Source organism: Littorina saxatilis, linkage group LG16 (genome assembly GCF_037325665.1).
Source record: "Littorina saxatilis isolate snail1 linkage group LG16, US_GU_Lsax_2.0, whole genome shotgun sequence".
In the NCBI taxonomy this organism is placed as follows: Eukaryota; Metazoa; Mollusca; class Gastropoda; order Littorinimorpha; family Littorinidae; genus Littorina; species Littorina saxatilis.
This window is the reverse complement of record NC_090260.1, coordinates 6,896,051-6,918,550: the sequence shown is the minus strand read 5'-3', so window position 1 is coordinate 6,918,550 and position 22,500 is coordinate 6,896,051. Positions and strand designations below refer to the sequence as shown.

Sequence of the window (22,500 nt, the reverse complement as noted above, 5' to 3'; positions counted from 1 at the left end):
GAGGAATAGGATCGGTCCGAGTATGGTACCCTGTGGTACGCCTGAATCTACAGGGACTTCAACTGACTCCTCTCCGTCGACTACCACTCTCATCAGTCTTTTCGTCAGGAAGTTTTGCAGCCAGCTGTGCAGGTTGCCTTTCACACCATAACTCTGTAATTTATACAGCAGGCTTGGGTGTGGCACAGTGTCGAAGGCTTTTGAAAAGTCCAGGATGGCTATGTCGGTCTGTTTACCGTTGTCATAGTTTCTGCAGAGGTCTTGAAGTGTGACGACGAGCTGTGTCTCACATGAGTAGCCTGATCGAAAGCCATGGTTGAGGTTGGTGAGGATTTTGTTCTTTTCTAAGTGCTTGAGGAGGTGTTTACAAATGATGTGCTCAAGGAGCTTACAGGGTACGGAGGTGAGGGAGACAGGGCGATAGTTTTCAGCAAGGTGTTTGTCGCCTTTCTTGTAGACGGGGGAGACATTTGCATTTGTCCAGTCAGACGGTAGGCAGCCTGAGTCGACAGACAGCTGAAAGATGGCAGTGAGTCCGGGGGCCAGTTCATTGGCGCACTCCTTCAGTATGCGGTTTGGGATCTGGTCTGGTCCTGGTGCTTTTGCTATCTTGATGTTCTGAAGTAGTTTCTTCACTCCTTCTTCCCTGATTTGTAAGTCTTCAATAGGGTTGTGTTGTGGGAGTTCTGGGAGACGAGGCTTTCCTTTCTGTTCTTGGGTGAAGACTGATCGGAATTGGTTGACCAGTATATCAGCTCTGTTCTTGGGTGAAGACTGATCGGAATTGGTTGACCAGTATATCAGCTTTGTTCTTGGGTGAAGACTGATCGGAATTGGTTGACCAGTATGTCAGCTTTGTTCTTGGGTGAAGACTGATCGGAATTGGTTGACCAGTATATCAGCTTTGTTCTTGGGTGAAGACTGATCGGAATTGGTTGACCAGTATGTCAGCTTTGTTCTTGGGTGAAGACTGATCGGAATTGGTTGACCAGTATATCAGCTTTGTTCTTGGGTGAAGACTGATCGGAATTGGTTGACCAGTATATCAGCTTTGTTCTTGGGTGAAGACTGATCGGAATTGGTTGACCAGTATATCAGCTTTGTTCTTGGGTGAAGACTGATCGGAATTGGTTGACCAGTATGTCAGCTTTGTTCTTGCTTTCGCACACCAAGGACCCCTTTGACTTTAATGGTGCAACACCAATGTTGTCCTGTCGTTTGGCTTTAATGGTGCAACACCAATGTTGTCCTGTCGTTTGGCTTTAATGGTGCAACACCAATGTTGTCCTGTCGTTTGGCTTTGATGTAACGCCAAAAGGGTTTGGAGTCATTTTTGGACAGTCCATCTTCAATGGTGTTTTGTATGTAAACCCATTCAGCCTTCCGGAATGCTCTACGGCAGTCTTTTTGGAAGTGACGGTAGTTTGTCCAGTTCTTTGTGCGTTTTGCTTGTTTGTAGAGTCTTTCTTTCTTTTTGGAAGTGACGGTAGTTTGTCCAGTTCTTTGTGCGTTTTGCTTGTTTGTATAGTCTTTCTTTCTTTTTGGAAGTGACGGTAGTTTGTCCAGTTCTTTGTGCGTTTTGCTTGTTTGTAGAGTCTTTCTTTCTTTTTGGAAGTGACGGTAGTTTGTTGCGTCTGGAGGAGGAGGTGCGGGAGGGGATGTGGGCGGCTGTTGTTTCACTGAGCTCTGATTTAAAGAGGTCCCACAGGGCATGCACATCGCCACCTTCTGCATACAGAGCAGTGATGTTCTTGGAGATGTTGGTTGCTGCTGCTTTCAGGAGCTCCCAGTTTGCCTTCCCATAAAGAAAGAATTTTCTTGGTTTAGACTGACAGCGATAGGGTTTGATGCAGGAGTCTGTGATGATGGCATCGTGATCTGAAAGGCCAGGGATGTTTGTTGAAGTTTTGATGAGGGATGGGTTTGACGTGAACACTAGGTCTAGGTGGTTCTCTGCTCTTGTTGGGTGATCATGTATCTGGTTGAGGTGGTGTTTGGTTGTGATGTGGAGGAGTTTTTCTTGTACAAGTCTGTCACTGGCGCATGGAGGGACAGCTCCTGTCTTCCAATCAATGTCAGGACAGTTGAAGTCACCGCACAAGATGATGTGGCGTCCTTTGTCGCTGAGGTGCTGGAGCGAGGCATCGAGGTTGTCCAGGTGTCTATGTTCTCGATGGGGCATGTAGTATGAGGAGATGTAGAGATCTTTATTTCCGCTGATTTTGACTTTAACCCAGTCTATCTCGCAGTCTGTTACAATCTCTGGCTGCTCGCTGGAAACAATGGATTCATGCACCAGTACAAACACACCCCCTCCTAGACTGCCTCTGTCGTTTCGGTAGGCCTTGTAGTCCGGAGGAAAGACTTCAGAGTCCAGGATGCTGTCTGTAGCCGGCGCTTTCCCAGGTTGTATCCCCATCAGCCAGGATTCAGTACCACAGACTACGTCTGGTTTTGTGTATTCCAGGAGGGCTTTAAATTCGGAGACCTTTGAGACAATGCTTCTTAGGTTGATGGTTAGGATTCTTAGGTTTGTTTTTTCACTTTTGGGGTGCTCGGGGATGGAGGAAACAGATGGTTTGGTTGTCTTGGGTGATGGGTTTGATTGGTTCCCTTTTTCGGGGTTAGGTGTTTTGGGGACATAATACGTGTAGGGTTCACAGCATTCTTACGGTTCATATATAATAGTACCAGTCTCCCCGATGAGTGAAGATACAACACGAGAAACATACCACATTTACTTTGAAAATCCGAGTCTGCTAACCGTGGTCTTGGCCGGAGTCAATTCAAGGGGCAACACTCTGCACAGTCAATCTGTCGAAGCTCGATGAAGGTTTCGAATCGCAAATAACTGAGAGCACAGTCCTTTCTCCGAGTTTAAATGAGGTCTCTATGAAAAATCATCACTTTTTAGCTTAACGCTACACTGGAATTTACCAACAGAAATTAAAACAAGAGTTTGCGTGTGACGAAAGCACGACACACTTGAGACAGCCCACACAAAAGTAGATCCAGTGACACAAACCTGACCACACAGTTACGCCTATCCAAATGCGCGTTGCAAAATGTGCGTTTTGAATCTTCTTTTTTTCTCTGGCGGTACTGACAATATCGTTATTGAAACAATCCCAGTGCACTAAGGGATTTATAGAGCAAATCTCGAAAATATTTTTTTTTTTTTTTTTTTTTTTTTTTTGTCGTTAGAACTTACATTTCATATTTTCTGGCTTTTTTTTTTTTTTCTTTTTTTTTTCAAACAATTTTATTCAAATAAATAACAACAATTAACAATATCTCATACAATGAGTTAAATACAACAATTAACAATATCTCATACAATGAATTAAATACAACTTATCGATAACAACAAGCTAACTTTTCTTTAACGTTTTGTTCTTCGAACACTCACACAAAAATGCTTCTTATCTGTAACTGCCTATCAAAAATACTTTCCAACGGTAAAAACGAATTTGTTTTTTATATATACTAACGCACATCTTTCCGATTAAGATAATGTGGTTCAATTTATACATAGTTGCCTTTTTCACCATTACAAAATGCATACCAAATAAAACATCACTAACTTTCAAAACAACCTTAATTTCTAAAGTACGAAATATAAATTTTTCAATAAACTTCCAGAATTTGTATACAACCGGGCATTCAAAAAAGAAGTGTTCAATGAAATCAGTTACATCACAACAGTAATTACATTTATTAGTTTCCGTTACTTTCATTTTACACAGGAGAATGTTGGTCGGATAAATGTTGTGCATAATTTTCCAGTGTAAAACTCTTAATCTAGTCTCTTGTGTTGACTGATAGGCAACTATCCAAGATCGTTCATCAATTTCTACATTAAACTTTCTCTTCCAAAATCCTCCGGAACATGGTACATCTGTTTTCATATTGATAATCTCTTTCCTATATTCTCTGGCACTTAACACATTTTTGCCGTTAAACAGTGGTAAGGTAATACAAGCATCATCAGTCATATTTACAACATTTTTCCTCATAAATAATGACACAGCAGCTTTTACAACATTATATTCAAGAATTCGGTTTGGTGAATATCCAATCAGATCACAAATATCTTGATATGATAATATGTTTCCCGAACGTACAATGTCAGTTAATACCAATACACCTCGTTGTATCCAACTTTCAAAAAATAAAACTTTGCCACTATACGTTATGCATGCATTATTCCATAATAAAACCGGCCCGATTGTCCCACGATCGTAGTGGTTATTATCCAGCCAATATTTTAATACTGCTTTCCAAAAGTGTGATTTCACTAGGTCTAACCCTTTAAATCTTGCACTGTTTACATTCGATAAGAAACATTCAAAATGCTTTCCAAAACGCAAATACATCATCTTTGGAGTAAAACTCCAATTATCATTTTCATTTGATGTAGTTAGTTGTGAAACCCATTGTAATAAAAAAAGAAATTTGCATTTGCCTAATATCGATCATTTTTAAACCACCTTTTTCAATTTCAAAACATAAAACGCTTCTTTTCACCTTTTCAAAGGCCTTCCGATTACAATCTCTTTTTCGCCACAAAAATCTAAACAATAAGGTATTGACTTCATTCAAAACACAATCAGGTAATACAAACGCTTGCATAATATACACAAATTGTGAAATTAAAAACGTTTTCACAATACATATTTTCCCTACAATGCTCAAATTTCGCTTCTCCCATGCACAAATCAATCGCTTAATATTCCTTATTCTTCCAGTCCAGTTATCTTCTACCAAAGAAGCACTCTTATCATTACAAAAATATACACCCAAAATCTTCAACTTCTTCTTCCAGCCAAAATTATAAAATGTTTCATCACAATGCTTCCTACTACCCAACCACATCGCCTCAGACTTTCTCTTATGTATCCTTAAGCCTGAAAAGCTCGAAAAGTCATTCATTATATCAAGTGCATAATACATATCAATCTCATCCTTTAAAAAAAGAGTGATATCGTCTGCATACAGAGCAATTTTAATAACGGTTGCAATATCAACATTATTCCATAACGAAATTCCTTTAATACGTCTACACTGTCTTATTTTTGATGCCAACAATTCAATGGCCAGTACAAAGGCCAAACATGAAAACGGGCACCCTTGACGAATCCCGGCTTTCACATCAAAAAAATCAGACAACCATCCACAATACTGCACTGAGCTAACCGTGTCGTTCATTAACACAGTCACCCATTGAACAAATTCTGGCCCAAACCCGAATTTTTGGAAGGCTTTAATAATAAACTCTTTTGAAATACTATCGTACGCTTGAACACAGTCAATTGCGACCAACAGACCAGGTTGATTTAACTCGTGTGACTGTTCGATTACATCATCAATTAGCCTTAATATTGTAGATACTTTTCTGCCTTTAATATAACCGACTTGATCTTTCTGAACAATATCACCAGTAACGCTTCCTAACGCTTCCTAATCGAAAATAATTATTGAACTCAGCGCTATGCGCTTCGTTCAATAATGAATTTTCTCGACCAGTGTGTGTTGTTGCAGAGCGCTGCCCGGGTGCTGTGTGTCAGAATCACGGCACGGTCAACCCAGGCACCTGCAAGTGCGACTGCACCCGAGGCTTCACCGGCGATCTGTGCGGTAAGTGTACTAAGTGCATGTGTACCCTAATCTATACCGTGAGTGGTGTTGTAGGTATACTAAGTGCATATGTACCCCAGGCTCTACCGGCGATCTGTGTGGTAAGTGTACTAAGTGCGTCTGTACCCTAATCTTTACCGCGATCTGTGTTGTAAGTGTACTTAGTGCATATGTACCCCAGGTTTTAGCAGCAATCTTTGGTAGTTTTACTTAGTACATTTGTCCTCTAGACTCCAGTCGCCGTCTGCGTGGTAGGTGTACTGAGCGTATCATCGTGTAACCCATGCTTCACAGGCGATCCGTGTTGTAGTTGTACCAAGTGCATTTGTCCTTCAGTCATGTGTGACATTCTGTGTGGTAAATGTACTGAGTGCAGCTGTCCTTCAGTCATGTGTGACATTCTGTGTGGTAAATGTACTGAGTGCAGCTGTCCTTCAGTCATGTGTGACATTCTGTGTGGTAAATGTACTGAGTGCAGCTGTCCTTCAGTCATGTGTGACATTCTGTGTGGTAAATGTACTGAGTGCAGCTGTCCTTCAGTCATGTGTGACATTCTGTGTGGTAAATGTACTGAGTGCAGCTGTCCTTCAGTCATAAGTGACATTCTGTGGTAAATGTACTGAGTGCAGCTGTCCTTCAGTCGTATGTGACATTCTGTGTGGTAAATGTACAGAGTGCAGCTGTCCTTCAGTCATATGTGACATTCTGTTTGGTAAATGTACTGAGTGCAGCTGTCCTTCAGTCGTATGTGACATTCTGTGTGGTAAATGTGCTGAGTGCAGCTGTCCTTCAGTCGTATGTGACATTCTGTGTGGTAAATGTACTGAGTGCAGCTGTCCTTCAGTCGTATGTGACATTCTGTGTGGTAAATGTACTGAGTGCAGCTGTCCTTCAGTCATGTGTGACATTCTGTTTGGTAAATGTACTGAGTGCAGCTGTCCTTCAGTCGTATGTGACATTCTGTGTGGTAAATGTACTGAGTACAGCTGTCCTTCAGTCGTATGTGACATTCTGTGTGGTAAATGTACTGAGTGCAGCTGTCCTTCAGTCATATGTGACATTCTGTTTGGTAAATGTACTGAGTGCAGCTGTCCTTCAGTCATGTGTGACATTCTGTGTGGTAAATGTACTGAGTGCAGCTGTCCTTCAGTCATGTGTGACATTCTGTGTGGTAAATGTACTGAGTGCAGCTGTCCTTCAGTCATGTGTGACATTCTGTGTGGTAAATGTACTGAGTGCAGCTGTCCTTCAGTCATGTGTGACATTCTGTGTGGTAAATGTACTGAGTGCAGCTGTCCTTCAGTCATGTGTGACATTCTGTGGTAAATGTACTGAGTGCAGCTGTCCTTCAGTCGTATGTGACATTCTGTGTGGTAAATGTACTGAGTGCAGCTGTCCTTCAGTCATATGTGACATTCTGTGTGGTAAATGTACTGAGTGCAGCTGTCCTTCAGTCATGTGTGACATTCTGTGTGGTAAATGTACTGAGTGCAGCTGTCCTTCAGTCGTATGTGACATTCTGTGTGGTAAATGTACAGAGTGCAGCTGTCCTTCAGTCATATGTGACATTCTGTGTGGTAAATGTACTGAGTGCAGCTGTCCTTCAGTCGTATGTGACATTCTGTGTGGTAAATGTACTGAGTGCAGCTGTCCTTCAATCATATGTGACATTCTGTTTGGTAAATGTACTGAGTGCAGCTGTCCTTCAGTCGTATGTGACATTCTGTGTGGTAAATGTGCTGAGTGCAGCTGTCCTTCAGTCATGTGTGACATTCTGTTTGGTAAATGTACTGAGTGCAGCTGTCCTTCAGTCGTATGTGACATTCTGTGTGGTAAATGTACTGAGTGCAGCTGTCCTTCAGTCGTATGTGACATTCTGTGTGGTAAATGTACAGAGTGCAGCTGTCCTTCAGTCATATGTGACATTCTGTTTGGTAAATGTACTGAATGCAGCTGTCCTTCAGTCGTATGTGACATTCTGTGTGGTAAATGTACTGAGTGCAGCTGTCCTTCAGTCATAAGTGACATTCTGTGGTAAATGTACTGAGTGCAGCTGTCCTTCAGTCATATGTGACATTCTGTGTGGTAAATGCACTGAGTGCAGCTGTACCCCAGGCATTGATGACGATCTGTGACGTCAGTTAAGTACGGGCCTCAGTGGCTGTCTGTTGGATTCTACTGTAAAGTACATTGTAAGCGCCCAACTGCACATAATCTCAAATGAACTGAAACTGATGACTCGGCATCTGCTGGAGTCTAACCGCCATTAGATGGGCGTGTGTAGCCCACAGAGAAATCACAACACTGATCAAAGTCATGAAATTAAACATCTGTAGTCAGTTCATTTGCACTGATCAAAGTCATCTAGGGGGAGTGAGGTGTATGTCAAACACAGCGTATTCAAACAAAAATTCGTTCACGCGATCCTCAAAGGTCGAGCTCTGTAATGATCACATGAGTCTCCCAAATGTGTGTCACGTGTTGTGCTGGCTATCCAGACTGATGATGATGATGATGATGATGATGCTGATGCTGCTGCTGCTGCTGATGATGATGATGATGATGATGATGCTGCTGCTGCTGATGATGATGATGATGATGATGATGATGATGATGATGATGATGATTATGATTATGATGATGACGACGACGACGACGACGACGATGACGATGACGATGATGATGATGATGATACAGAGACCTGCCCGAGAAAGGACAACGCAGGATGGTGTACCGACGACTGGTTGAAACCAGACGAGTACTGCCCCAACGGAACCGACAACTTTTTCTCGAGACAGTGCCCTCTGCGCTGTGGTGTCTGCCCCGGTTAGTTCCCTTCTTGTTACTGGACTCAATGTTTTAACATGGACGGGGGATCGAGACGAGGGTCGTGGGGTATGTTATGTGTGTGTGTGTGTGTGTGTGTGTGTGTGTGTATGTGTGTGAGTGTGTGTGTATGTATGTGTGTGTGTGTGTATGTGTATGTGTGTTGTTATGTTTGTGTGTGTGTGTGTGTGTTTGTGTGTGTGTGTGTGTGTGAGTGTGTGTGTGTGTGTGTGTGTGTGTGTGTGTGTGTGTGTGTTGTGTATGATGTCAAGCCAGGTGTTTCATTCCACACGTGATACATGATACAGGTGTGTTTGATGTCAAGCCAGGTGTTTCATTCCACACGTGATACATGATACAGGTGTGTTTGATGTCAAGCCAGGTGTTTCATTCCACACGTGATACATGATACAGGTGTGTTTGATGTCAAGTCCCCTGTGGTGTCTGTCCCGGTGAGTCACTGCCCCATCCCCTGTGGTATCTGTCCCGGTGAGTCACTGCCCCATCCCCTGTGGTGTCTGTCCCGGTGAGTCACTGTCCCATCCCCTGTGGTGTCTGTCCCGGTAAGTAACTGCCCCTTCCCCTGTGGTGTTTGTCCCGGTGAGTCACTGCCCCATCCCCTGTGGTGTCTGTCCCGGTAAGTAACTGCCCCTTCCCCTGTGGTGTTTGTCCCGGTGAGTCACTGCCCCATCCCCTGTGGTGTCTGTCCCGGTAAGTAACTGCCCCTTCCCCTGTGGTGTTTGTCCCGGTGAGTCACTGTCCCATCCCCTGTGGTGTCTGTCCCGGTAAGTCACTGTCCCATCCCCCGTGCTGTCTGTCCCGGTGAGTCACTGTCCCATCCCCTGTGGTGTCTGTCCCGGTAAGTCACTGTCCCATCCCCTGTGGTGTCTGTCCAGGTGAGTCACTGTCCCATCCCCTGTGGTGTCTGTCCCGGTGAGTCACTGCCCCATCCCCTGTGGTGTTTGTCCCGGTGAGTCACTGCCCCATCCCCTGTGGTGTCTGTCCCGGTAAGTCACTGTCCCATCCCCTGTGCTGTCTGTCCCGGTGAGTCACTGCCCTATCCCCTGTGATGTCTGTCCCGGTAAGTCACTGTCCCATCCCCTGTGGTGTCTGTCCCGGTAAGTCACTGTCCCATCCCCCGTGCTGTCTGTCCCGGTGAGTCACTGCCCCATCCCCTGTGGTGTCTGTCCCGGTGAGTCACTGTCCCATCCCCTGTGGTGTCTGTCCAGGTGAGTCACTGTCCCATCCCCTGTGGTGTCTGTCCCGGTAAGTCACTGTCCCATCCCCTGTGGTGTCTGTCCCGGTAAGTCACTGTCCCATCCCCTGTGCTGTCTGTCCCGGTGAGTCACTGTCCCATCCCCTGTGGTGTCTGTCCCGGTGAGTCACTGTCCCATCCCCTGTGGTGTCTGTCCCGGTGAGTCACTGCCCCATCCCCTGTGGTGTCTGTCCCGGTGAGTCACTGTCCCATCCCCTGTGGTGTCTGTCCCGGTGAGTCACTGCCCCATCCCCTGTGGTGTCTGTTCCGGTGAGTCACTGCCCCATCCCCTGTGGTGTCTGTCCCGGTAAGTCACTGCCCCATCCCCTGTGGTGTCTGTCCCGGTGAGTCACTGTCCCATCCCCTGTAGGGTCTGTCCCGGTAAGTCACTGCCCCATCCCCTGTGGGGTCTGTCCCGGTGAGTCACTGTCCCATCCCCTGTGGTGTCTGTCCCGGTGAGTCACTGTCCCATCCCCTGTGGTGTCTGTCCCGGTGAGTCACTGCCCCATCCCCTGTGGTGTCTGTCCCGGTGAGTCACTGTCCCATCCCCTGTGGTGTCTGTCCCGGTGAGTCACGGCCCCATCCCCTGTGGTGTCTGTCCCGGTGAGTCACTGTCCCATCCCCTGTGCTGTCTGTCCCGGTGAGTTACTGTCCCATCCCCTGTGGTGTCTGTCCCGGTGAGTCACTGCCCCATCCCCTGTGGTGTCTGTCCCGGTGAGTCACTGTCCCATCCCCTGTGCTGTCTGTCCCGGTGTAACTTCAAGAAGTCACTAGCCCGCCACAAATGTCGCTAACCCGGTAAATACCTCACAACAAATTATGAGTGTCATATTTCTTGACACAGTTAAAATAGCGGTGATATGACAGGAACCTCGTTTTCGTTTCTCTAGAACATGCCGTAGATTTTGCAGAGGACTGAATTCTTGCATCTGCTTGTTTAAAATGACTTTAAAACTGGAAAGTACAAGAGTTTTGCATTCAACCAGAATTGTACCTAGCCAACCGTGGACGATTTGGCAATCTGCTGACTGTGTGCTTGGTTTGTAGAGCCGTGTCCAGACGCCGTGTGTGTGTGTGTGTGTGTGTGTGTGTGTGTGTGTGTGTGTGTGTGTAACTGTGTGCTTGGTTTGCAGATCCTTGTCGAGACACCGTGTGCCAGCACCACGGAACGGTCAAGGTCAACCCGGACAACTGCACATGCGTGTGACATTCAGGCTTCACCGGTCAGCATTGCGGTCAGTGTCATTGTCACCACGTGTCATCATTGTCATCATTGTCACCATTGTCACCATTGTCATCATTGTCACCATTGTCATCATTGTCACCATTGTCATCATTGTCATCAATGTCACCACGTTTCATGCATAACTAGCTGGGTAACAAGAAACATTGTCATCAATGTCACCACGTTTCATGCATAACTAGCTGGGTAACAAGAAACATTGTCATCATTGTCATAACGTTTCATGCATAACTAGCTGGGTAACAAGAAACATTGTCATCAATGTCACCACGTTTCATACATAACTAGCTGGGTAACAAGAAACATTGTCATCAATGTCACCACGTTTCATGCATAACTAGCTGGGTAACAAGAAACATTGTCATCAATGTCACCACGTTTCATGCATAACTAGCTGGGTAACAAGAAACATTGTCATCATTGTCACCACGTTTCATACATAACTAGCTGGGTAACAAGAAACATTGTCATCAATGTCACCACGTTTCATACATAACTAGCTGGGTAACAAGAAACATTGTTATCAATGTCACCACGTTTCATACATAACTAGCTGGGTAACAAGAAACATTGTCATCATTGTCATAACGTTTCATTCATAACTAGCTGGGTAACAAGAAACATTGTCATCAATGTCACCACGTTTCATACATAACTAGCTGGGTAACAAGAAACATTGTCATCAATGTCACCACGTTTCATGCATAACTAGCTGGGTAACAAGAAACATTGTTATCAATGTCACCACGTTTCATACATAACTAGCTGGGTAACAAGAAACATTGTCATCAATGTCACCACGTTTCATACATAACTAGCTGGGTAACAAGAAGCATTGTCATCATTGTCACCACGTTTCATACATAACCAGCTGGGTAACAAGAAACATTGTCATCAATGTCACCACGTTTCATACATAACTAGCTGGGTAACAAGAAACATTGTCACCACGTTTCATACATAACTAGCTGGGTAACAAGAAACATTGTCATCAATGTCACCACGTTTCATGCATAACTAGCTGGGTAACAAGAAACATTGTCATCATTGTCACCACGTTTCATGCATAACTAGCTGGGTAACAAGAAACATTGTCATCATTGTCACCACGTTTCATACATAACTAGCTGGGTAACAAGAAACATTGTCATCATTGTCACCACGTTTCATGCATAACTAGCTGGGTAACAAGAAACATTGTCATCATTGTCACCACCTTTAATGCATAACTAGCTGGGTAACAAGAAACATTGTCATCAATGTCATAACGTTTCATGCATAACTAGCTGGGTAACAAGAAACATTGTCATCAATGTCACCACGTTTCATACATAACTAGCTGGGTAACAAGAAACATTGTCATCAATGTCACCACGTTTCATGCATAACTAGCTGGGTAACAAGAAACATTGTCATCAATGTCACCACGTTTCATGCATAACTAGCTGGGTAACAAGAAACATTGTCATCATTGTCATAACGTTTCATTCATAACTAGCTGGGTAACAAGAAACATTGTCATCAATGTCACCACGTTTCATACATAACTAGCTGGGTAACAAGAAACATTGTCATCATTGTCACCACGTTTCATACATAACTAGCTGGGTAACAAGAAACATTGTCATCAATGTCACCACGTTTCATGCATAACTAGCTGGGTAACAAGAAACATTGTCATCATTGTCACCACGTTTCATGCATAACTAGCTGGGTAACAAGAAACATTGTCATCATTGTCATCACGTTTTATTCATAACTAGCTGGGTAACAAAAAACATTGTCATCATTGTCACCACGTTTCATGCATAACTAGCTGGGTAACAAGAAACATTGTCATCATTGTCATCACGTTTCATGCATAACTAGCTGGGTAACAAGAAACATTGTCATCAATGTCACCACGTTTCATGCATAACTAGCTGGGTAACAAGAAACATTGTCATCAATGTCACCACGTTTCATACATAACCAGCTGGGTAACAAGAAACATTGTCATCATTGTCACCACGTTTCATACATAACCAGCTGGGTAACAAGAAACATTGTCATCAATGTCATCACGTTTCATGCATAACTAGCTGGGTAACAAGAAACATTGTCATCAATGTCACCACGTTTCATACATAACCAGCTGGGTAACAAGAATCATTGTCATCAATGTCACCACGTTTCATACATAACTAGCTGGGTAACAAGAAACATTGTCATCAATGTCACCACGTTTCATACATAACCAGCTGGGTAACAAGAAACATTGTCATCAATGTCATCACGTTTCATGCATAACTAGCTGGGTAACAAGAAACATTGTCATCATTGTCACCACGTTTCATACATAACTAGCTGGGTAACAAAAAACATTGTCATCATTGTCACCACGTTTCATTCATAACTAGCTGGGTAACAAGAAACATTGTCATCAATGTCACCAACTTTCATGCATAACTAGCTGGGTAACAAGAAACATTGTCATCAATGTCACCACGTTTCATGCATAACTAGCTGGGTAACAAGAAACATTGTCATCATTGTCATCACGTTTTATTCATAACTAGCTGGGTAACAAAAAACATTGTCATCATTGTCACCACGTTTCATACATAACCAGCTGGGTAACAAGAAACATTGTCATCAATGTCATCACGTTTCATGCATAACTAGCTGGGTAACAAGAAACATTGTCATCAATGTCACCACGTTTCATACATAACCAGCTGGGTAACAAGAAACATTGTCATCAATGTCACCACGTTTCATACATAACTAGCTGGGTAACAAGAAACATTGTCATCAATGTCACCACGTTTCATACATAACCAGCTGGGTAACAAGAAACATTGTCATCAATGTCACCACGTTTCATACATAACTAGCTGGGTAACAAGAAACATTGTCATCAATGTCACCACGTTTCATACATAACTAGCTGGGTAACAAAAAACATTGTCATCAATGTCACCACGTTTCATACATAACTAGCTGGGTAACAAGAAACATTGTCATCAATGTCACCACGTTTCATACATAACTAGCTGGGTAACAAGAAACATTGTCATCAATGTCACCACGTTTCATACATAACTAGCTGGGTAACAAGAAACATTGTCATCAATGTCACCACGTTTCATACATAACTAGCTGGGTAACAAGAAACATTGTTATCAATGTCACCACGTTTCATGCATAACTAGCTGGGTAACAAGAAACATTGTCATCATTGTCACCACGTTTCATACATAACTAGCTGGGTAACAAGAAACATTGTCATCATTGTCACCACGTTTCATTCATAACCAGCTGGGTAACAAGAAACATTGTCATCATTGTCACCACGTTTCATGCATAACTAGCTGGGTAACAAGAAACATTGTCATCATTGTCACCACGTTTCATGCATAACTAGCTGGGTAACAAGAAACATTGTCATCATTGTCACCACGTTTCATGCATAACTAGCTGGGTAACAAGAAACATTGTCATCATTGTCATAACGTTTCATACATAACTAGCTGGGTAACAAGAAACATTGTCATCATTGTCATCACGTTTCATGCATAACTAGCTGGGTAACAAGAAACATTGTCATCAATGTCACCACGTTTCATGCATAACTAGCTGGGTAACAAGAAACATTGTCATCATTGTCACCACGTTTCATACATAACTAGCTGGGTAACAAGAAACATTGTCATCAATGTCACCACGTTTCATACATAACTAGCTGGGTAACAAGAAACATTGTCATCATTGTCACCACGTTTCATACATAACTAGCTGGGTAACAAGAAACATTGTCATCAATGTCACCACGTTTCATGCATAACTAGCTGGGTAACAAGAAACATTGTCATCAATGTCACCACGTTTCATGCATAACTAGCTGGGTAACAAGAAACATTGTCATCATTGTCACCACGTTTCATGCATAACTAGCTGGGTAACAAGAAACATTGTCATCATTGTCATCACGTTTTATTCATAACTAGCTGGGTAACAAGAAACATTGTCATCATTGTCACCACGTTTCATACATAACTAGCTGGGTAACAAGAAACATTGTCATCATTGTCACCACGTTTCATACATAACTAGCTGGGTAACAAGAAACATTGTCATCATTGTCACCACGTTTCATACATAACTAGCTGGGTAACAAGAAACATTGTCATCAATGTCACCACGTTTCATGCATAACTAGCTGGGTAACAAGAAACATTGTCATCATTGTCACCACGTTTCATGCATAACTAGCTGGGTAACAAGAAACATTGTCATCATTGTCACCACGTTTCATGCATAACTAGCTGGGTAACAAGAAACATTGTCATCAATGTCACCACGTTTCATACATAACTAGCTGGGTAACAAGAAACATTGTCATCATTGTCACCACGTTTCATACATAACTAGCTGGGTAACAAGAAACATTGTCATCATTGTCACCACGTTTCATACATAACCAGCTGGGTAACAAGAAACATTGTCATCAATGTCACCACGTTTCATACATAACTAGCTGGGTAACAAGAAACATTGTCATCAATGTCACCACGTTTCATTCATAACTAGCTGGGTAACAAGAAACATTGTCATCATTGTCACCACGTTTCATTCATAACCAGCTGGGTAACAAGAAACATTGTCATCATTGTCACCACGTTTTATTCATAACCAGCTGGGTAACAAGAATCATTGTCATCAATGTCACCACGTTTCATACATAACTAGCTGGGTAACAAGAAACATTGTCATCATTGTCACCACGTTTCATTCATAACTAGCTGGGTAACAAGAAACATTGTCATCATTGTCACCACGTTTCATGCATAACTAGCTGGGTAACAAGAAACATTGTCATCATTGTCACCACGTTTCATGCATAACTAGCTGGGTAACAAGAAACATTGTCATCATTGTCACCACGTTTCATGCATAACTAGCTGGGTAACAAAAAACATTGTCATCATTGTCATCACGTTTCATACATAACTAGCTGGGTAACAAGAAACATTGTCATCATTGTCACCACGTTTCATACATAACCAGCTGGGTAACAAGAAACATTGTCATCAATGTCATCACGTTTCATGCATAACTAGCTGGGTAACAAGAAACATTGTCATCAATGTCACCACGTTTCATGCATAACTAGCTGGGTAAAAAGAAACATTGTCATCAATGTCACCACGTTTCATACATAACTAGCTGGGTAACAAGAAACATTGTCATCAATGTCACCACGTTTCATACATAACCAGCTGGGTAACAAGAAACATTGTCATCAATGTCACCACGTTTCATACATAACTAGCTGGGTAACAAGAAACATTGTCATCATTGTCACCACGTTTCATTCATAACTAGCTGGGTAACAAGAAACATTGTCATCAATGTCACCAACTTTCATGCATAACTAGCTGGGTAACAAGAAACATTGTCATCAATGTCACCACGTTTCATACATAACTAACTGGGTAACAAGAAACATTGTCATCAATGTCACCACGTTTCATGCATAACTAGCTGGGTAACAAGAAACATTGTCATCATTGTCACCACGTTTCATGCATAACTAGCTGGGTAACAAGAAACATTGTCATCATTGTCACCACGTTTCATGCATAACTAGCTGGGTAACAAGAAACATTGTCATCAATGTCACCACGTTTCATGCATAACTAGCTGGGTAACAAGAAACATTGTCATCATTGTCATCACGTTTCATGCATAACTAGCTGGGTAACAAGAAACATTGTCATCAATGTCACCACGTTTCATGCATAACTAGCTGGGTAACAAGAAACATTGTCATCATTGTCATAACGTTTCATGCATAACTAGCTGGGTAACAAGAAACATTGTCATCATTGTCACCACGTTTCATTCACAACCAGCTGGGAAACAAAAACGAATGTTTATAAATATGAGAAATGCAAGTAACGGAAGAGATCGAGTTTCGGGTGAAACGTGGATTGTCAAGTTCAACGTCAGGCTGCTGTGTTTGACACGCGCCACTATACGCCACCATACGCCACCATACGCCACCATACGACACCATACGCCACCATACGCCACTATACGCCATTTTACGCCACCATACGCAACTATACGCCACTATATGCCACCATACGCCACAACACGCCACTATACGTCACACACCACTATACGCCACCATACGCCACCATACGCCACTATACGCCACTATACGCCACCATACGCCACCATACGCCACTATACGCCACCATACGCCACCATACGCCACCATACGCAACTATACGCCACCATAAGCCACTATATGCCACCATACGCCACAACACGCCACTATACGCCACTATACGCCACTATACGTCACACGCCACTATACGCCACCATACGCCACTATACGCCTCTACACTATACCCCACTATACACCACTATACGCCACCATCTCGGCTTGGCATTCGTGTTTCATGATGATAATTACCACCACGACTGTTTGTCAATTTGCATCTAAGTCGTGCTTCGGCCTTGGCTGCCGAAGATAAAATACAGGACAACAAAGCATATCGGCCTTGGCTGCCGAAGATAAAATACAGGACGACAAAGCATATCGGCCTTGGCTGCCGAAGATAAAATACAGGACAACAAAGCATATCGGCCTTGGCTGCCGAAGATAAAATACAGGACGACAAAGCATATCGGCCTTGGCTGCCGAAGATAAAATACAGGACAACAAAGCATATCGGCCTTGGCTGCTGAAGATAAAATACAGGACGACAAAGCATATCGGCCTTGGCTGCTGAAGATAAAATACAGGACGACAAAGCATATCGGCCTTGGCTGCTGAAGATAAAATACAGGACAACAAAGCATATCGGCCTTGGCTGCTGAAGATAAAATACAGGACGACAAAGCATATCGGCCTTGGCTGCTGAAGATAAAATACAGGACAACAAAACATATCGGACGGACAATACTGCTGTTCTTACAAAAAGCCATCAAACATCTTATGAAGTCACCAAAGATTAAGTGGTGATCTGTGCGGTACGTTAACTTGGTGCATCTGTACCCCACGCCTAAGTGACGATCAGTGTGGTAGGTGTACTAAGTCCAACTGCACCCACGCCTGCAGCAGCTGTCTGTGCGGTTTAGTGTTTGTCTGTACCCTAGGCTTAAGTTTCTTTTCTTTCTTTCTTTATTTGGTGTTTAACGTCGTTTTCAACCATTCAAGGTTATATCGCGACGGCCCTAGGCTTAAGTGACGATCTGTTGATCCGATGATGATGATGATGATAATGATGATGATGATGATGATGATGATGATGATGATGATGATGATGATGACGACGACAATGACGTTGATGATGACGATGATGATGATGATGACGATGACGATGACGAAGCCGATGACGACGACAATGACGGTGATGATGATGACGATGATGACGACGAAGACGATGATGACAACGACGATGATAATGACGACGATGATGATGATGATGATGATGATGATGATGATGATGATGATGATGATGATGATGATGATGATGATGATGATACAGAGACCTGCCCGAGAAAGGACAACGCAGGATGGTGTACCTACGACTCGTTCAAACCAGACGAGTCCTGCCCGAATAAAACTGACAACTGGTACTCGAGACAGTGCCCTCTCCGCTGCGGCATGTGCTGAGCGTGACGTCCAGTCGTCCTTCATTGTCTTTCTGTTGTTTTTTTTTTTTTTTTTTTTTCTTTCTTTCTTTTTTGGTTTTTTTTGCCTCAGTTGCATGCAGTCCGCTTCAAGCTGAAAAATAAATGGAAAGAATGAAACCCAAAGTTTGTTTTTTTCTCTTTTTTTTTTCTTTTTTTTTTCCTTTCTTTTCTCTTCTTTCTTTCTTTCTCTCTACAGCTGAGCGTCTTTCTTCATTGGCGTTTTATAAATTTATCAATTGTATGTGGTTTTCTACAATGGACAAAATCTTGCATCTTTAATGTTGGTTATGTTGGTTTTACATATGTCTGTGTTTGGGTTGACTTAGGTGTTGTTTGTGGCGGTGTCATGATGGAGTTAACATAGTAACAATCACAATAAGTAAGAGGAAAAGCAAATTGTAAGCGTGCTAAAGTTTTCTTAGTAACAGTTCTCTTTTCATACAAGTGGTGTTAAGTGTAACAATGTAAGTTCCGCCTTTACCCCGGTACCGTTCTCCTTTTAGCGAAACGAAAGAGAGAGGGGGCAGTGAGGGAAGCCAGAAAAGAAGTATATATGATACACTATTCTACGTTTCGTATTTGTTTCTCTTTGTCAAACATTATTATAATATCAGTGGGAGTTCCGTATCTATATTTGCTTATGCACATCTTTCCTATCAAAATCAAGTGATTTATATATTTGCATTTTATTGAGTCTTTCTGTTGTCTGCTTTTCTTTTCAACGTCAAATAAAGACACTTCTAGCAGTCACGTGACTTGTCTCGTTTTGTTGAGCTCCTCGGGGTCAGGTCGTGGCCTTGACGGGAAAGAGAACAACGCGCACCACAAACACACACACACACACACATACACATACACACATTCACACACACACACACACACACACATTCACACACACACACACACACACACACATACACACACACACACACAAATACACACACACACACTACACACACACACATGATATACACACACACACTCATACACACACACACACATACACACATACACACACACACACACACACACTCATACACATGTAACCGTGTGCCAATCTACTTTCCTCTTTCGTACTGAACTCAAACACTAAAGCAGACGACACAAGTTATATTACCCAGGTTCTTTTATTCCATACGATGAAATGGGGAAAATGTGGGATAACGGGGGTTTATCTTCAAATACAACTTTCACTGTATAGGACTAAACAACTTCAAAGAAAACAATATTCTCACTCTTCATTCTAAAACTACATTCTTCCCATAAAAATACCCTTTAAAACACACCAAATCCTTTCCCCAAACTACACTCTACTCTAAATCCTCACTCTCAACTTTAATCCAAAAAAACCCACAATGAGACTCTAATTTAAAACAAACGAAATCTAAAAAAACAACCTAAAAAACAATTCTTTAAAAAAAACCAAATCTACAAAAACTCTAACAAAATCTGACCAAAATCTCTCCACTAAATCTAACTACTCTTCACTAACAAAACCTAGTCTATAAAAACAAATCTACGCCCCACTAAAAAAGAAAAGACCTAACTAAAAAGAACCCCTCTAAAGACCTAACTAAACCCAGACCTAACTAAAAAGAACAGACCTAACTAAACCCCGTCTACTGAAACCCCGTCGCACACTCGGCCATCCTGCAAACACAGAATGCACGCCGTAAGCATACATAAACAAATCAACAATTTCAACTACCACAAACTAACTCGTTGAACAACAAAACACATCATTCCTATCAAATAACATGCCTACAATACCGTTTTCTCAAACGACGGTCTTCTAAAGCATTCACACACAAAAATCTTCCCAACCATTCCAACTCACAAAACAATCTACTTGAACATTCAAATAAATCCTCCCCCCAAGCAGCATACTATTCTTTTCACCGCCTACCCATTTACAGAAAGAAAATTGTTTTAACCTACCGTACCAGCAAAAGAATCCTCACATTCCGGAAAGATTTCCGGCCGTGACAGACATGTCACACAACAGCATTGGAAACACGCCGCACCAAATACACGTCTTTTTCCCTCAAAGATTCCAAGCAAAAGCACAGTTTTAGCGTTCACATCCTGTGCACCGGTGTCACAAGATTAACCCATTCAACTCGAGGGGTGTCAGGCAGCCCCACTTTCTTTAGTTAGTGCCTAACGTCACCTTCAACTATTCAACTTTACATCGCGGCGGAGGGAAAAAGGGAGATGGAACAAAGCCACCTGTCAATTGTTTCTTGTTCACAAAAACATTAATCACAAAATTTACTCCAGAGGCTTGTACCAAAAAAGCGATCGTTTTACCTATGCAAATTTTAGAATCGGCTATTCCGCGAGACCAATTCAATAGAAATGAAACTCAGTCTCGGAAACCTTAATGGATCCCCGATAGTATAGAGGTACCACGAGTTCACACGGATGCACAAAAGTGCATGTGTACCGTAACTGTCGTTCCCAAGCTCACACACACAAACACACACACACACACTATGTGCTGGGAGGGCAGCACTGGGCGACTCTCCGTGAAAAGACGCACAATCGGCCCACTGAAGTGTTTCTTATCAAAATAATCGGCGTATTCTGCCACGATGGCGGGGGAAAACAGTCATACATGTAAAAATCCACTCGTGCAAAAAACACGAGTGAACGTGATACTTTCAGCCCGTGAACGAAGAAGAAGGAGAAACTTGATTTCGTCGACTGGCTTGCCCAACTGTGTCGCTAGCCCATGAAACGGTCCCCTGTGCGGGGAAGTACCGCTGAGCGATAGGTAAACCCTGGCGAGACAAGCAGTGCAAGTTGTTGTCACACACTGATGTCACAAAGATGCTCTCCCTTGTCTGCCCCTCTCGCTCGGGTACACACAGTGGGACCTCTTTTTAAGACCCCCCCGCTTTAAGACCCCCTGATATAAGACCCCCCGATATAAGACCCATCGATATAAGACACGCGCTTAGAACTGTACCCACGGAATACGCGCTATATAAGCTTCTGATTGATTGATTGATTGATAAGACCCCCCGATATAAGACACCCGGATATAAGACACCCCGATATAAGACACCCCGATATATGACACCCCGATATAAGACACCCCGATATATAAGACACCCCGATATATAAGACACCCCGATATATAAGACACCCCGATATAAGACCCCCCGATATAAGACACCCGATATAAGACACCCCGATATAAGACACCCCGATATATGACACCCCCGTAAGACACCCCGATATAAGACACCCCCGTAAGACACCCCGATATAAGACGCCCCAATATAAGACACCCCCGATATAAGACACCCCAATACAAGACCCCCCGATATAAGACACCCCGAAATAAGACACCCCGATATAAGACACCCCGATATAAGACCCCCGATATAAGACAACCCAATATAAGACACCCCCGATATAAGACACCCCAATATAAGACACCCCCGATATAAGACACCCCAACATAAGACACCTCGATATAAGACACCCCAATATAAGACACCCCGATATAAGACACCCCCGTAAGACACCCCGATATAAGACTTTCCGATATAAGACCCCCCGATATAAGACACCCCGATATATGACACCCCAATATAAGACACCCCAATATAAGACCCTCCGATATAAGACACCACAATATAAGACACCCCGATATAAGACCCTCCGATATAAGACCCCCCGATATAAGACTTTCTGCCTTATATGACCTACCTTTTTTTTAAACGTTTCTGCTCATACAAATGAACATCCATGTTAGACTCCCTCGCTCTTCAGACCCTCAGACCCTCAGACCCTCAGACCTGCTTTTCTCAATGTTGTTGAAGGTCTTAAAAAGGGG

The 22,500-nt window shown here is 42.9% G+C and overlaps 1 protein-coding gene across 1 annotated transcript in view; it reads left to right on the top strand.

The window, feature by feature from the left end:
• Positions 1-19,396, top strand: part of LOC138951560 (cysteine-rich venom protein Mr30-like) — a 50,400-nt gene extending 31,004 nt beyond the window's left edge. Inside the window, exons 9-12 of the mRNA XM_070323135.1 lie at positions 5,542-5,637; positions 8,335-8,463; positions 10,852-10,953; positions 18,506-19,396. Of these exons, the coding sequence (XP_070179236.1) occupies positions 5,542-5,637; positions 8,335-8,463; positions 10,852-10,925 (299 nt within the window). The 3' untranslated portion in view covers positions 10,926-10,953; positions 18,506-19,396. The remainder of the gene's footprint in view (positions 1-5,541; positions 5,638-8,334; positions 8,464-10,851; positions 10,954-18,505) is intronic.
• The last annotated feature ends 3,104 nt before the right edge of the window (positions 19,397-22,500 follow it).